At 57.8% G+C, this 12,943-nt stretch overlaps 7 protein-coding genes across 7 annotated transcripts; 2 read left to right on the plus strand and 5 right to left on the minus strand.

Moving 5' to 3' along the window:
* Window positions 1-119: 119 nt before the first annotated feature.
* Window positions 120-1,291, minus strand: ISF_04395 (dihydrouridine synthase 4-like protein; the record flags this gene model as incomplete). Its single annotated transcript, XM_018848001.1, has 3 exons — window positions 120-726; window positions 785-1,109; window positions 1,171-1,291. 3 exons carry the CDS (start codon window positions 1,289-1,291, stop codon window positions 120-122), a joined length of 1,053 nt encoding a protein of 350 aa, XP_018704957.1.
* Window positions 1,292-1,742: 451 nt separating this feature from the next.
* ISF_04396 (IBR finger domain protein) lies at window positions 1,743-4,090 on the minus strand (the record flags this gene model as incomplete). Its single annotated transcript, XM_018848002.1, has 2 exons — window positions 1,743-3,201; window positions 3,249-4,090. 2 exons carry the CDS (start codon window positions 4,088-4,090, stop codon window positions 1,743-1,745), a joined length of 2,301 nt encoding a protein of 766 aa, XP_018704958.1.
* An 800-nt stretch (window positions 4,091-4,890) lies between these two features.
* ISF_04397 (fumarylacetoacetate hydrolase family protein) lies at window positions 4,891-5,977 on the minus strand (the record flags this gene model as incomplete). The annotated part of the gene is made up of 5 exons (XM_018848003.1): window positions 4,891-4,933; window positions 4,987-5,076; window positions 5,129-5,229; window positions 5,276-5,893; window positions 5,963-5,977. 5 exons carry the CDS (start codon window positions 5,975-5,977, stop codon window positions 4,891-4,893), a joined length of 867 nt encoding a protein of 288 aa, XP_018704959.1.
* A 595-nt stretch (window positions 5,978-6,572) lies between these two features.
* ISF_04398 (Complex 1 LYR protein) lies at window positions 6,573-6,979 on the plus strand (the record flags this gene model as incomplete). The annotated part of the gene is made up of 3 exons (XM_018848004.1): window positions 6,573-6,650; window positions 6,760-6,791; window positions 6,856-6,979. 3 exons carry the CDS (start codon window positions 6,573-6,575, stop codon window positions 6,977-6,979), a joined length of 234 nt encoding a protein of 77 aa, XP_018704960.1.
* Window positions 6,980-9,548: 2,569 nt separating this feature from the next.
* ISF_04399 (hypothetical protein) lies at window positions 9,549-10,158 on the plus strand (the record flags this gene model as incomplete). The annotated part of the gene is made up of 2 exons (XM_018848005.1): window positions 9,549-9,698; window positions 9,829-10,158. The coding sequence occupies 2 exons, from the start codon at window positions 9,549-9,551 to the stop codon at window positions 10,156-10,158; spliced, it is 480 nt and encodes a 159-aa protein (XP_018704961.1).
* Window positions 10,159-10,299: 141 nt separating this feature from the next.
* On the minus strand, window positions 10,300-10,587 carry ISF_04400 (molybdopterin synthase small subunit CnxG; the record flags this gene model as incomplete). The annotated part of the gene is made up of 1 exon (XM_018848006.1): window positions 10,300-10,587. The coding sequence occupies one exon, from the start codon at window positions 10,585-10,587 to the stop codon at window positions 10,300-10,302; it is 288 nt and encodes a 95-aa protein (XP_018704962.1).
* Window positions 10,588-11,074: 487 nt separating this feature from the next.
* Window positions 11,075-12,509, minus strand: ISF_04401 (Dynamitin subunit 2; the record flags this gene model as incomplete). The annotated part of the gene is made up of 3 exons (XM_018848007.1): window positions 11,075-12,298; window positions 12,348-12,410; window positions 12,471-12,509. The coding sequence occupies 3 exons, from the start codon at window positions 12,507-12,509 to the stop codon at window positions 11,075-11,077; spliced, it is 1,326 nt and encodes a 441-aa protein (XP_018704963.1).
* Window positions 12,510-12,943: the final 434 nt, after the last annotated feature.

The raw sequence follows: 12,943 nt of genomic DNA on the forward strand, positions 1-12,943 counted from the left end.
ACCGGGTTAAAAGAGCACAACATATACACGTGTACCGAGAAGAAGAAATTATACTCATCATGAACTCATCTATATTATATCTATACATGCATTGTACCCAAGACTCCGGGTAGATGCCGTCATAAGTCCCTCCGTAGCCCCGTCGTCTGGCCCTTGTGCTCCGCAATCTTGTCGTCCAGAAAGTCCATCAGCTCCGTCACGTCCGTCATGCGGGCAAATGCCTGCCTCTCGCGCCTGCTCAGCAGCGCGCCCTTGTCCGCACCCAGCCCGGGGCCGCACATCTCCTGCACGTGGTGCACCGCGAGTTTGAGCGGCAGCGGGGCGCGCGCGGCGCGGCACGCGAAGTGCTCGACGGCCTCCCACGGGCACGCGGCGTGCCCGGCGAAGAGCGCGGGGTTGGCGAGGAGCCCGCGCGCGGACATGAAGCCCGAGAGCCGCGTGTTGCTGGGTTTAGGGGTGACGGCGGGGGCGTCATCCTCGTCTTTGATGGTGAGCGTGGGGAGGTCCGGGGTGACGGGGCGGACGGGGAGGGCGGAGAGGTCGAAGACGTCGCCGGAGAGGAGGATGGGCAGGGTCCCGGCGTACCGCTCGGTGAGGATCTCGAGGGCCTCGGTGCGGATGGGCGTGGTGGACGGAGTGTGCCGCGTGCGCGGGTGGATGGTGAGCCAGTCAATGTTGCGGTGGTGAGGGTCCCCGATGACCGTGTCGATGAAGTCCATCGTCTTTCTGTTTCCGGGCGTCAGTCCCAGACTTGCACAACACCAAAGGACGCCGGGGAGCTTACCTCAGGTCGTTGTGCACCCGTATCTTGACACTCACGCTGCGGCCCCTCGGGCTCTCCCGATCCTCGTCCAGGCCGACGTCCCAGCCGTCGCGCGCCAGCCGGCCGCGCGTCGCCACCACCATGTCGCGCACCAGCTCGCGACGATCCATCAGCGCTGCGCCGAGCGTCTCGGCGCAGGCCCAGCCCTGCGGGCACCCGCAGTTGAGGTCCACGCCGGCGACGTTCGGCGCGGCGAGCGCGGTGGCGCGGGAGAGCTCCGTCGGGTCGTTGGCGCCAAACTGCAGGATGGTGACGGGCTGCGGGCCGTCGGTTCCTATGGTGAGGTCTGGCTTCCGGGTCAGGAACGTCCTTCACGATGGGGGTAGTTTGAAGTAAAAGAAACGCACCGCTGTCTCGCGCAAAGCTGCTGCGGTTAAACTCCTTGGCCAGGATCATGGGCGTCCAGCACAGGTCCACGCCGTAGTGGTGCACCGTCTGGCGAAAGGCGAGCTTGCTGTACCGCACCATCGGGGCGCAGGCGTACACGAATTTGTTCTTCTTCCGACACGCGTCGAATATCTTTAACGGGCTGTATCCTGGTTAGTAGAGATGGGCTGAAGGCGTTTGTCGGGTTGACTCACTGGGTGGTGGCCAGCACCGGGCTGTCCACCTCTATGCTCCCCATGCCTTGTCTGACTATGGAGGGATAATTAAATTTAATAATATTCTTTCAAGTGATGTATTTCTCATGGATCGTGTCGTCATAAAATTCGTCTGTGTTTGAATTGTTTAAGGTTCTTCGCTGTAGAACTTTTCCACCAACGTCAAAAGTGGGTCTGGCCAACTGAACATATTACCAACTCTTCTCTGCCTCCTCTGTTCAACAAAGACGTTATTTATTTCCTCTATACCATACAAAATCCCAATTTATCTAATGCTACAATAACGCCAGCAATGATCTTATTTCTTAACATAAACATCAAACGGCCATCCCGATATCATCCGGCGTCGCCGGCCGGGGCGCGTCCAGGTCGATGCCAAAGAGACTGTCCGCGTCGCCGACCATCTCGGCCGCCTCGGCCGCGGCGAGCAGCACCCTCCGCTCCGCAAACACCTCGCGCGTCCAGCTGCGCTCCGCGACGACCCGCCGCGCCAGCTCCGCGCCCATGTCCTCGTGGCGCGCGCGCAGCCGGTGCCGCGCGCTGTACATGAGCTCCTCGCGGATCGTCCGCTCGTCGAGCAGCCGGGCCCGGTGCGCCTCCAGCTCCGTCGCGCGCCACGCCTGCCACTGCCGGTAGCCCTCGTCCATGCGCCGCCGGAGCGCCAGCATCGCCACCCCCACCTCGTCCTCCTGCCCCTCCCCGCCGGCGACCCTCTTGTCGGCCCAGTACTCTCGCAGCTGCGCCTCGTAGTCGTCCTCGAGCCTGCGCTCCTTGGCCACGCGCCGCGCGAGCTCCGCGTCCAGCCGGGCCTCGGCGTCGGCGGTGCGCGTCGCGATCTTGTCGTCGATGTCGCGCAGCTCCGCGGCCTGCTCCGCGTCGAGCGCGGCCTCCTTGGCCTGCGCGTCCACCGCCAGGTCGCGGGCGTCGGCCTCCTGCTGCCACCCGACGACGCCCTCCTGCGTCTCGTGCAGGCCGTCGAGGATGCGCGCGAGCTGCTGGAACTTGACCTCGACCGTCTGCCGGCGCAGGATCTCGCCGCGCGCGCGCTCCCGCTGCATCGCGATCCGGTGCTGCTCCTGGATCTCGGCCTCGCGCCGCTCGAGCTCCTCGATCTGCGCTAGGATTTGCCTTAGCTCCTCCGACTCCTGCTCCTCGCGCCGGCGGCGCTCGTTGCGCCGGACGCCGGCGGCAGCCTTGAGCTCGTTGAGCTGCGCCATGGTGCAGGAACAGGTGCACCAGCGGCGGCAGCAGACGTAGCAGAACTGGTAGCCGCAGCGGCACGTCATGTGCTGGCACGCCTCGCGGTGCTCGACCAACGCGCGGCACTGCGAGCACCGCTTCCAGCCCTCCTCCTCGGCCAGCAGGTTGGTCATGTTCATCTCCTGGTCTTCGGGACACTCGTTCTTCCCGTGAGCAGGACGACGGCAGATGGTGCATGTCGAGTGGCTCTGCGAGCAGCGCGCGACACGCTTGGCGAGGTTGATATTCCTTGGTGGGATCACGGCTGAGCACTCGGGGACGTGGCAGTAAACGCGCTCGGCGATGGGCACCTCCCACTCGGATCGCCGCTCTTCAAACGTTTTCTTGAGGTCGCCGGGTATGTGGTCCAAGACTGTGCGGAATGGGATCTGGTTGAGACAGCACTTGGGCGGCCACTGTTGCTCGTTGGCGCAGGCGGCGGTGATGAGTCGGACGAAGCAGTCGCTGCAGTAACTATGGCAGACGACTTTGACGACATCTTTCTTGGAAAAGTCGTCAAGACAAGAAACGCATTCACTAAATCATGTTAGTTAGGCATTGTGCCAGAGTCGAGTTCCACCTACACCAGTTCTTGCGTCTCTGGCACGCGGACAGTCTTGTTTCGCCTCAGCTTCTGGAGCGTCTCTTGCGTGTCCGGCGCCGTGGATTCAACGTTTGCCTTGCTTAGTCGATTTTCCAGATCTTGAAGGATCGCTTCGCGGGCCGCGCCAGCTGCGGCGGTCTCTCCCTTTTCGTAGCTGCGGTGAAAGAGCTTCCGGAAGCCAAACTTGCGACGCCTGTCCACCTGCTCCTGAATGAAGCTACGTCGCGAGAAGAGCGATGCCGTGTCGCAATCCGGTTTAATATCCACCGACGAAGTATCAGTTTCTTTCTCCTTCGGCCCGTCCAGTTTGATGGGCAGGTACGGTTCCTTGTTCTTTGCGGCCTCTTGCGCCTCGGCCTCCTCCACGGCCTTTCGCGCGGCGGCGTCTTCCTTTTCTCGCTGTAATTGCTGCGTGACACGCGCTTGCACGTTGGCTATGGACTGGGGGATAATCTCGACGAGCGGCTCTGAGAACACCTTGGAGGCGTCGGCCAAACCCGGCGGCGGGCTGTATAATCGCCAGTCGACCTCGTCTCCGTTGGCGAGCGGTGCCGTCTGCGCTTCGTTGATCGCATCGTGGTGTTTCCGTAGCCATTCGTTCTGCAGTTGTAATAAGTACGCTTCAGGGTCCTCGACGATTTCGGCCACTGCTGTTTCGTCGTAGGCGCCGGGGATGGCGGGGTGTGATGAGGATGAGGACGGGGCTGCTCCCATGGGCTCGTTGCTGGTTTCCGCGGATGCACTTGCACTGCTGCTCCCTTCTCCGGCAGAAACCAACGAGGCTCTTTTGGTCTTGGACTTTTCAAGGATGCTGATTTTCATGGCGAAACGGACAAAAGAACAGTCTCAAGCTGCATCAGCAAGCAGTCACCCAGTCTGTGGGTGACAGCAGTTCGTGATTATAACAGTAACTAACAGCATGCCTACCTACCTCAACCCGCTGGGCAAGGTGGGCTTATAACGGATCTGCACCATGGGCACACGAGCTGCATTGTTCCATGGCGAAAACAGCCTTGCGGAATGGGGCATCCGTGATGTATATTCAAAAGCTAAAAACACCGAAAGGCTGGGCTAGGCAACGCCCAAGAGCGCCTCGCTGCATTTGCCTGGACACGGGGCAAACGTTGGAAACGCTGGTCGCCCAATCCTGATGAGGCATTCGGGAGCGTGCAGTGCGGCTGAACAAATTCCCACTCTTGCTATGGCTCGCGGAAACGCCCATACAGGGAACAAGCACGTAAAGGGCCGCTATTAATGGAAATGGACATAGCTTGTTAGTAGTAAGTGGCGTTTTAGTAGGAACCAGTGTGCTTTGTCTGCGCCCGGCTGCGCAGTGAAGAGGGAGCTTCTGGAAGCCAGCCATGTGAGGAAAATAGTGCTCTCCTCACTTAGTAGCAACTCGGCTGCCTACAAGCCTCGATTCTACTTTTGTGACCTCTACATCGGAATGAACCCTACGCTACGATTCTACGATTCTGCTCATTCCCGGTGCCGACCAGACCCGACGGGGGCTTCTATTCTTGCCCGTCGTGGCCCGCGACACCACATCTCACACCACCGCGAATAAGTGTATTGACGTCTGAGATTCTCGCGATAAGCAATGTACATCGATCGATCCGCAACTAAATTTTGGCGTAATTCTTGGCAAACTCGACCTTGTTGACACTGCTCTAGTCAGTATGGGAACATTTGTAGCGACTTGGGGCTTTCGCGCTTACCATGTACCAACATTGTCGAGTCCGACTTCAACGACGTCGCCGTCCTTGAGCCACAGTTGGGGCGAACGTCCCATTCCAACGCCGGCGGGCCTAACAAGTTAGAATATAGTTCTGTCATAGTGGACAGTAATGGCAGACTTACGTCCCAGTAAAGATGAGATCTCCGGGCATCAGCGTGACGCCGCGACTAAGAAGGGAGATGGTCTCCTTGACGCCAAAGATTTGGTCGGCAGTGTTACCATTCTACGCAAGTCAGCATGGTCCTTCTTCAATGCTTCTCGCAACGTACTTGTAATGTCTCGCCGTTGACCTTGGTCCAGATGGACAGCGACTGAGGATCCTCAATCAGCTTGGACGACACGATGCCCGGCCCGTACGGCGCCCAGCCGTCGAACCCCTTGCCGTGCGCCCACTGGTTGCCGTGCTTCAGCTGCCAGTCCCGGTGCGACAGGTCGTTGCCGACGGCATAGCCCAGCACGCAGTCCAGCGCCTCCGACTCGGGCACGTCCTTGCACTGCCTGCCGACGACGATGACCAGCTCGCACTCGTAGTCGAGGCCGTCCATCTCCTGCGCCATGTGCGGCACGGGGATCGGGTCTGTCGGGCCCGAGAGGCTCGTCGGCGGCTTGAAGAAGAGCACTGGATACTTGGGCTCCGGAAGCTGGTTCTCCTTGGCGTGGTCCGCGTAGTTGAGGCCGAGGCAGCGGACGGTGCCCGAGTGCGCGGAGGCGAGCGGCGGCAGCAGCGTGCGGATCACTTCGGCGCGGTCGGTGACGCGGTGCTGGCCGAAGATATCGCCCTCGATGATGAGCGCGCTCCGGGCCTTGGAGATGTCGGTCTCGCCGTCTGGGAGGACGGCATCGCCGTAGTAGGAGCGGCCGTCGTGGGCGAGGAATCTAACGAGCCTCTGTGGTGGTGGTTGGCAGCATCACTTAGCAAGAGTAGATGGTGTGTGTTTTAACAGAGCTAGACTCACTGAAAAGGAAGACATTTTATTTCTTATTAAAGTGAATAGTATGAATGAAGAGAAGAGGATGATATTGGGAGTCGAGGATTGGGGAACATGGTGCTTTTATAATGAGATGTCGTGGCTTGGTGTATAATTGTATGTGACTTTGAGCAAGGAAGGCACTTTGCAGTGGTGGTATAAGTGTCTGTCGGAGATGGCTCGGGGGCAGTTGGCCGGTGAGACTGACCTGGTCTCCACTGAATGAATTAGCTGCTCTTACTGCGCATTTCTTAACTGCATCAGTCACTGTATTCGCACTTTTGGCGCTCCGACCGCTAAACCGTTGCGCTAAGGTAACCGGATACAGGCAGCAAGTCCACTAGAGGCTCCTGTAATCAACTGCTGACCAACCTCCTCAACCTCACCAAACATCGCCAAATCCGTGGCGGATTCCTCGGCACCTCAGGCCAAATCACCCACTAACGTTAGCGCTGACAAGGCACATCATCTACTGACACTGACAGCTGCAAGATTACCATCTTGGGTGTCCATTTCGACATTCAGCAACCACCGCCTCCATCACGGGCATCACGACATTACGGCTATCCCGGCACCTGCCCGCCCGCCAGTCAGCACAATGCGCCTCTCTGGCCTCCAGAAGGAGGTTCTGGGCCTCTACCGCCACTGTCTTCGCGAGAGCCGCAAGAAGCCCGAGGTATCTGCGATGCCCTCCATGCCCTGGATCTGGATGCAGACCCCTCGGCTGCCCTTCCAGCTGCAACATCATTAGCGCGCCTTTACTAACGTGTCCTTCCTTCTCCTAGGCCACTAGACCGCATTTTCGAGCTTTTGCGAGGTAAGCTTGTTTCCGTCTCATCTCGCATTGCCCAAGTGAGCGTTTGCTAATGGCTCCTGTGCAGGGCAGAGTTTGCAAAGAGCCTCAGCATCGACAAGCGAGATTTTGCTGCCATTGAGTTTCTCCTGCGCAAAGGGAAACGCCAGCTAGAAGTGTACTCGTCTCCTGGAATTAAGGACATTCGGTAGCCGTGCTCCTGCCCTCGTCATATCTGAATGGCTCATGCCTTGACTTGGCCAACAGCCACCCTCTCCTGCCGCGGCAACACTCGCCTCTCGCCTCTCTGCCTCGGTATCATGCCACAATGGCCTCCTATTCATCCCCCCAACTCCTCGATCAGTGCTGTCTGCACTCCCTCTTGTGCTATCCCATGCTTAGGCCTCGTTATCACCCAACATTCTTCACCATCCTCTTCTGCACGCCCCTAGCCCGGAGCCGAGTATGGCTCCCCTGGCATCCATCCCCGAAGGCAGCCATTCGCAGCCTCTTTCCCACTTCAGCACTTTGAATGACTCGAAAACAACACATCGTCCAAATTCCAGAATCTTTGCGGCATCACGCCGACACACTCGCACCCGCTTTCAAAGACCTGAGCGGGCCGAAAACTGGGCAGCTCGACCATGCGCGTCTCAAAGTCGTGCACCAGTCCGGTCGACCAAAAGCACATTTGAAAATATTCATACCACCCCTGAAGTCACCTCCGACGAGCTTGCCGAGCCATCTGATTCTTCGTTTGACCTGGATTCTTTCCCCGTCCCTCCGTCTGTATCATCGACCTTGTCCAGTCGCCATGCCATGCCACCAGCAAGCTCTGGCTCATCTGCATCCATAACAGCACATGGAAGATATTTAAATGAGAGATATAGAGCTTCCAAGGCTCGACGCTATAATGCTCAACTCGACGGTGCAGTTGGTCATTCCAGCTCCTCAACCCGGGCTTCAGTGGACTCAGCACTGGTTGATGCCATCGCCAGAAACATTGTTCAACAATTTCGTCTATCGTCCGTTGGCCGGTGTCGACGTCATCAAGCAAATGCCAATGCTCCAACACATCGTTCTGACGAGTCACGAGGTTCGAGCCAGCAGGATGCAGTCGACCACTTTGCAAAAGACCTGGAGCGTTATGCCCGGCGACGCGCGAAAAGAAAGGCCGCAGTCACCAGGAAACAGTCTGCTGCTACCCTCCGAACAGTATCAGCTCTTATGCCGTTTCGTTCTGAGTTTGAAACTGCCGGCCTCGCCGTGACCTCCAAAGACCAAGCCAACCGCATTGACAGCTACATCACCAAGGCTGTAGAGGCGAGGGCGCGGCCAGATGAAGGGCTGTCTCGCAAGCCCAACCAACCCAAGCCTGCTGGAGGGAAGCCTATTCAGGTAGACGGATTTGACGACACGGAGCAGCCCAGTGATAGCCCAAACACTGAAATTTCTTTCGCTCCGTCCAAAGACATGGACGAGTGGCGTTATGCAATGATTGACGAGGTTCCAAAGAAGAAGAGCAAGGCAAAAGCGGGGACTAGCAAAAAGCCCAAAAAGCACTGTCTCTCTTGTTTCGACCATAGTCCTTCAACCGCAACAGAAGCTGGTTGGGCGCAACCTCAGCAGCTACCCACCGCTCCCATGCCGAAGTTCCAAGGCGGTATTGGGCCCCCTCCGCCGGTGCCGCCGCCACCAGTGCCGCCCCAACGGCCGCCTCGGCCCGAAGTTGGTTTGTTTGACATCGACCCTGCATCTGTGCCACATGCAGTACCGGATAACTTGACTTCTAAGAGCCATGCTCTCAGTCCCAGAATGCTGCCCTCATACCCACGTCGCAAGGGCAATAGAAAGGCACCAAACATATCCAGGCGCGGATCACCCCATCCGCGTATCATAGCCGCAAAATTAGATATTTCGCCGACTAAGAAGAAACATTCAAGCCCGAAAAGACGCATCCCACATGGACCTACGTCTAAGCAATACGACAGAACTATACAAGCAACTCCTCTGGACCTAAAGATGGCCGTTGAAGAGGCCAAAAATGACCCGAACCCCGAAAATCTTGGCTCCTCAGGACCTCGAGAGCTGCGAGCTGATACTATCGATCACGTCGGTATTTGCTGCAGGAGCAGCAGAGGCGTGCCATCTCGAGCGAATGCCAGGCCAAACATCCCTCGCCGTACCTCATCCATACCACAGATTATGTTTTCTTCCAGGCTCGACTATGACGACAAGGAAATCACCGATCGTGACGTACTTCGAGGTCTTCACATTGCAGCATCGGCTGCCTGCGACGAGGAGGTCGATTCGTTTGTGAGAAACCAAACTGGCCTCCGTATTCGCCGGTTCCTAGCGGACCTCATGGCTTTGGAAGCGCTAGCAGTCAGCCCTCCGGTCGACAAGAAGCAATGGGCTCGTCAGCGACGGGCAGAGATGCGTAGGCTAAAACAGTCGGTGCGACGTTCTCTAGAGATCAACCGCCTAGAGCGGGTGAATCAATTATGAGTTTTGTCATTAATTTGTCGAAAATCGAAGGAAGTCGGCGTGTATGAATAGTCGCAGTGGCGCGCGCAAACTATTCTTTGTATATTACCATGGACATGCTAGCGTCAACAGCTATTAATATGATTTCCCGATGCATCTCAATGTGGTTGCGTCTCGTGGTGGTGTGAGAGTGAGTGTGGCTTTGCAATGCCCCGCACGACAGCCGTCAGAGAATAATGCTTGCCGCGTCACTTGGGCTCTCCCGTCTCTCTTCCATCACCCGCAATTACCACAATGGATAGTTCCATCAGTCTGCAAGCCGTCGAGGCGGCACGGAATAATTTCACCGTCACGAAGAGTGATTTCGAGCATTTCCTACGATGCTGGGCGCAGCAGAACTGCGACGGCTGCATCAACACGGCTGAATGCTCCTGGTGCCCCTACGTATGTCCTCCCGCTTACACCACCCGCTCGAGCAAAATACGACTACAGAATCACTTTTACAAGAACAACGGCGATCTTATTGAGACGAGCGTTTGCTAACCATACAACTCTTGTTTGTTTCTTGCGACAGAGCTGGGCCTGCGTCCCCAACAAGCACCAGCCGGCGTTCCTGGCGCCCATCTACCACGACGACGTGTGCCCCGCGAGCGCGGAGCGCTGGGAGCTGCGCACGCGGCCGTTTGGCTGCCGCGCGTCGACGTACACGGTGCTGAGCGTCGGCGTCGGCGTGAGCACGACGCTGCTGGCGGTGGTGCTGCTCTGGCTGCTGGCGCTGGCGCTGCGGCACGTGCGCAAGAAGAGCAGGGCGGCGACGAGGCAGCGGTACGTGGCGACGTGGTGGACGGGGGACGACAACAACCGTGGTGGAGGCGAGACGCGGCCGCTGCTGCCAGGCCAATAAAGCCCAACCGCAAGGGGTGGGCGGGCCAGCCAACAAAGAGCGTGCACCAGGAGCCGGGTTGATCATCCGTCCTCGTTTTTTTGTGTGTTTTCCTTCGTTGGATTTGAGTATTTCTTGGGTTGTTGGGCTGGGGAGGGGGCGTCAGCCGGAGCTGACGGGCGGGATGATGGCCACCTCGTCAGCCGTCTGGATCAGCACGCCCTCGTCTCCGGCCGCCGGCACGTCTACGTAGTCGAGGTTGACGGTCACGAGGCACGCGTCGAGGACGGCGCCGCGGATGCCTGGGTGGCGCGCCTCGACCGCGGCCAGCAGCTGCCCGAGCGGCACGGGCGCCGGGAAGGACTCGCTGTCCCGGCCGGCGTAGGAGCTGGCACCGGCAAAGTACAGCACGGTGCACTGCTGCCCGGCTGCGGTCGCGGTCTCGGTCATGATGGGGCGACAATTTTGCTTGCTGAGCCTTTTTTTTTTCCCTGATCTTTTCCATCCTAGTTAGCGCGAGTGTTTCTTTGCGAGTTTTTTTATGACAGAATAATGTGAAGAAGTTTGGATCAGAGATCTTGGTGATAAAATTGACATCAGTGGAGTCAGGTAATACATGCTATTAAGGCATCATTTCCAAACAAGAGGAGGCATGTGCAGGGGGGATAAAAGCTTCGACTCACAATTTCGGACGGTTGTGTTTGTAGAGAGGAAAAGGAAAAAAAAATGGCGGAGTTGCCCGGAAATTTATACTCACTTCCAGTTGACCCATCGATCAAGTGGGGCCACTCGAACAACTGGGAACGACAGGATGATGAAATTGTGTATAAATTGTACTGTTTCCATGTATAAAAGGTTATCCATCAAAAAGAAAAAAATGAAATACCAATGGGTATCGCCGACCGCTCTCTCGCTAACAACCACAAAATCCCGTCTTTCAGGCCAACTTGTCCATGCGCGCCTCCAAGTCCTTAATCCAGCCCTCCATGACTGCCAGGTTGCCCTTGACGGTGTCGCCGCCCTCCTTGATGGTCTCCTCGAGGCGCTGCAGGCCCTCGCGCCACTGACGCAGCTCCGCGGCCGTCTCGGCCTGCCGCTGCTCGACCTGCTCGAGCGTGTGGGCGGCCGCTGCCGCATCGGCGTGGATCGCGCGCAGCGAGCGAAGGCGGTCCAGCAGCGGCGGCAGCAACGGCGCCAGGCCCTCAATCGTCGGCAGCACGCCGTACAGGGCGTTAATCTTGGTCTCCTGCTCTGCGCCCTCTGCCGGCTGCTGCTGCTGCTGCTGCTGCTGCTGCTGTTGCGGGCCTCCACCAGCGCCAGCGCTGCTGCTGCTGCTGCTGCTGCTGCTGCTGCCCTTGCCGAGCTCCTCGCGCAGAGCCCGGGCCTTTTCGCGCGCGTCGTTGAGCTTGTCCTGGTCCGAGGCGAGGGTGCGCACGCGTCGGCTGATGGCGTCCAGGTTCGCAGTCGAGGCTTGCGCCAGCGTGGCGACCTGCTTGTTCATGGTGTCGAGCGTGGGCAGGATGGCGCGCGGCAGGCCACCCTCGCCCGCCTCGGCGGACAAGGACGAGCTGATGCCGAGACCCTTTTCGAGGGCGAGCAACCGGCGGTCAAAGTCGGCGGCTTTTGCGAGCGCGTGGGTCTGCTCGTATGTGGGCGCGTATGTAATAGTATATGTAGAACTCTCAACTTCCTCAGTGGCCTCCTTGTCGGTGGGCGTCGTCTTGGCCGGCACTGTCTCGTGGGTAGTACCAGTAGGCATCGACATGCTGGCGAGCAGGTCGCTCAGAGACTGCAGCCGCGTGTCTCCTTGTGCATCTGTATCCGGCGACGCTTTGAGCTTGGCGTATTCGTCTTTTGCCTCTTGTACCTCGCGGGTGAGGCGTGCGATGCGTCTCTCGAGACTTTCCTCGTCGTCGTCGTCGGACAGGTCGCCGAGTTCGGTGGTGCCGTCCTGCAGGATGCGCTGTCGACGGCTGGAGGCCTTGTATGACTTGCGTTTGACATCGACGCGGTCGGAAAAGTCTACGCCTGCTGTGTCGACAGTCGCGGGTTCGAATCGTGAACGTGCATCGCCGATGCGTAGTCGAGAGTGCGAGATGCCCTCGGTATCGTCTTCGACATCATAAAACTCGTCGTCCGATTGCGTACGCGCAGCAGTAGTCTATAAGTAATGAGAAAAGCGCTGAGGAGCTCTCTGAGGATGTACACACAGGTATCGTGGAGTTGTCGTCTGTCAATTCCGGCGTTTCGTAAATATCGGGAGCTGAGAGGTCCTGCCATGCGACTATTAGCTCCGGGATCGGTATGATGGCAATTGTCGGCGACATTCTTACCAGGTCTGGTAGATTCGCGTATTTCCGGTTAAGCGCCATTGTGAAGCAGCAATCCTCCCGTTGCGCTGTTGTTGATGTCGTTGAAGTTGTGAGGGAACGGCCACGGGCGGTCTAGGGGAAGTTGCTGCCAACCCCACCACTTTGCGCTAAGCGTGGCCAGCATCAATTAGATAGGAGGTATGACAGAATGGAGAAAGCTTGCATTTTCAAGTCGGCATATGAGGAGAAAGAAATCTGTTCTGCATCGCTCTTTTAATTCTGAATTCACCCTCAATTGCGATTTGGTGTTTCTCTCCATGTATCATACATAGCTAGGTAGCTTGTACAAGTTGTAGTACCTAGCCGTTGCTATTAGTTGGGGCTTTACACAACGTTGGGGCGGATAGATGGTGATTTGGCGTGATTCCTACAGATTCGGCTTAATACCCATTTAGTTATATAATGGTCAATTCCATACTTAATTACTAATATTT

This window comes from Cordyceps fumosorosea, assembly GCF_001636725.1.
Source record: "Cordyceps fumosorosea ARSEF 2679 chromosome Unknown scaffold_9, whole genome shotgun sequence".
In the NCBI taxonomy this organism is placed as follows: domain Eukaryota; kingdom Fungi; phylum Ascomycota; class Sordariomycetes; order Hypocreales; family Cordycipitaceae; genus Cordyceps; species Cordyceps fumosorosea.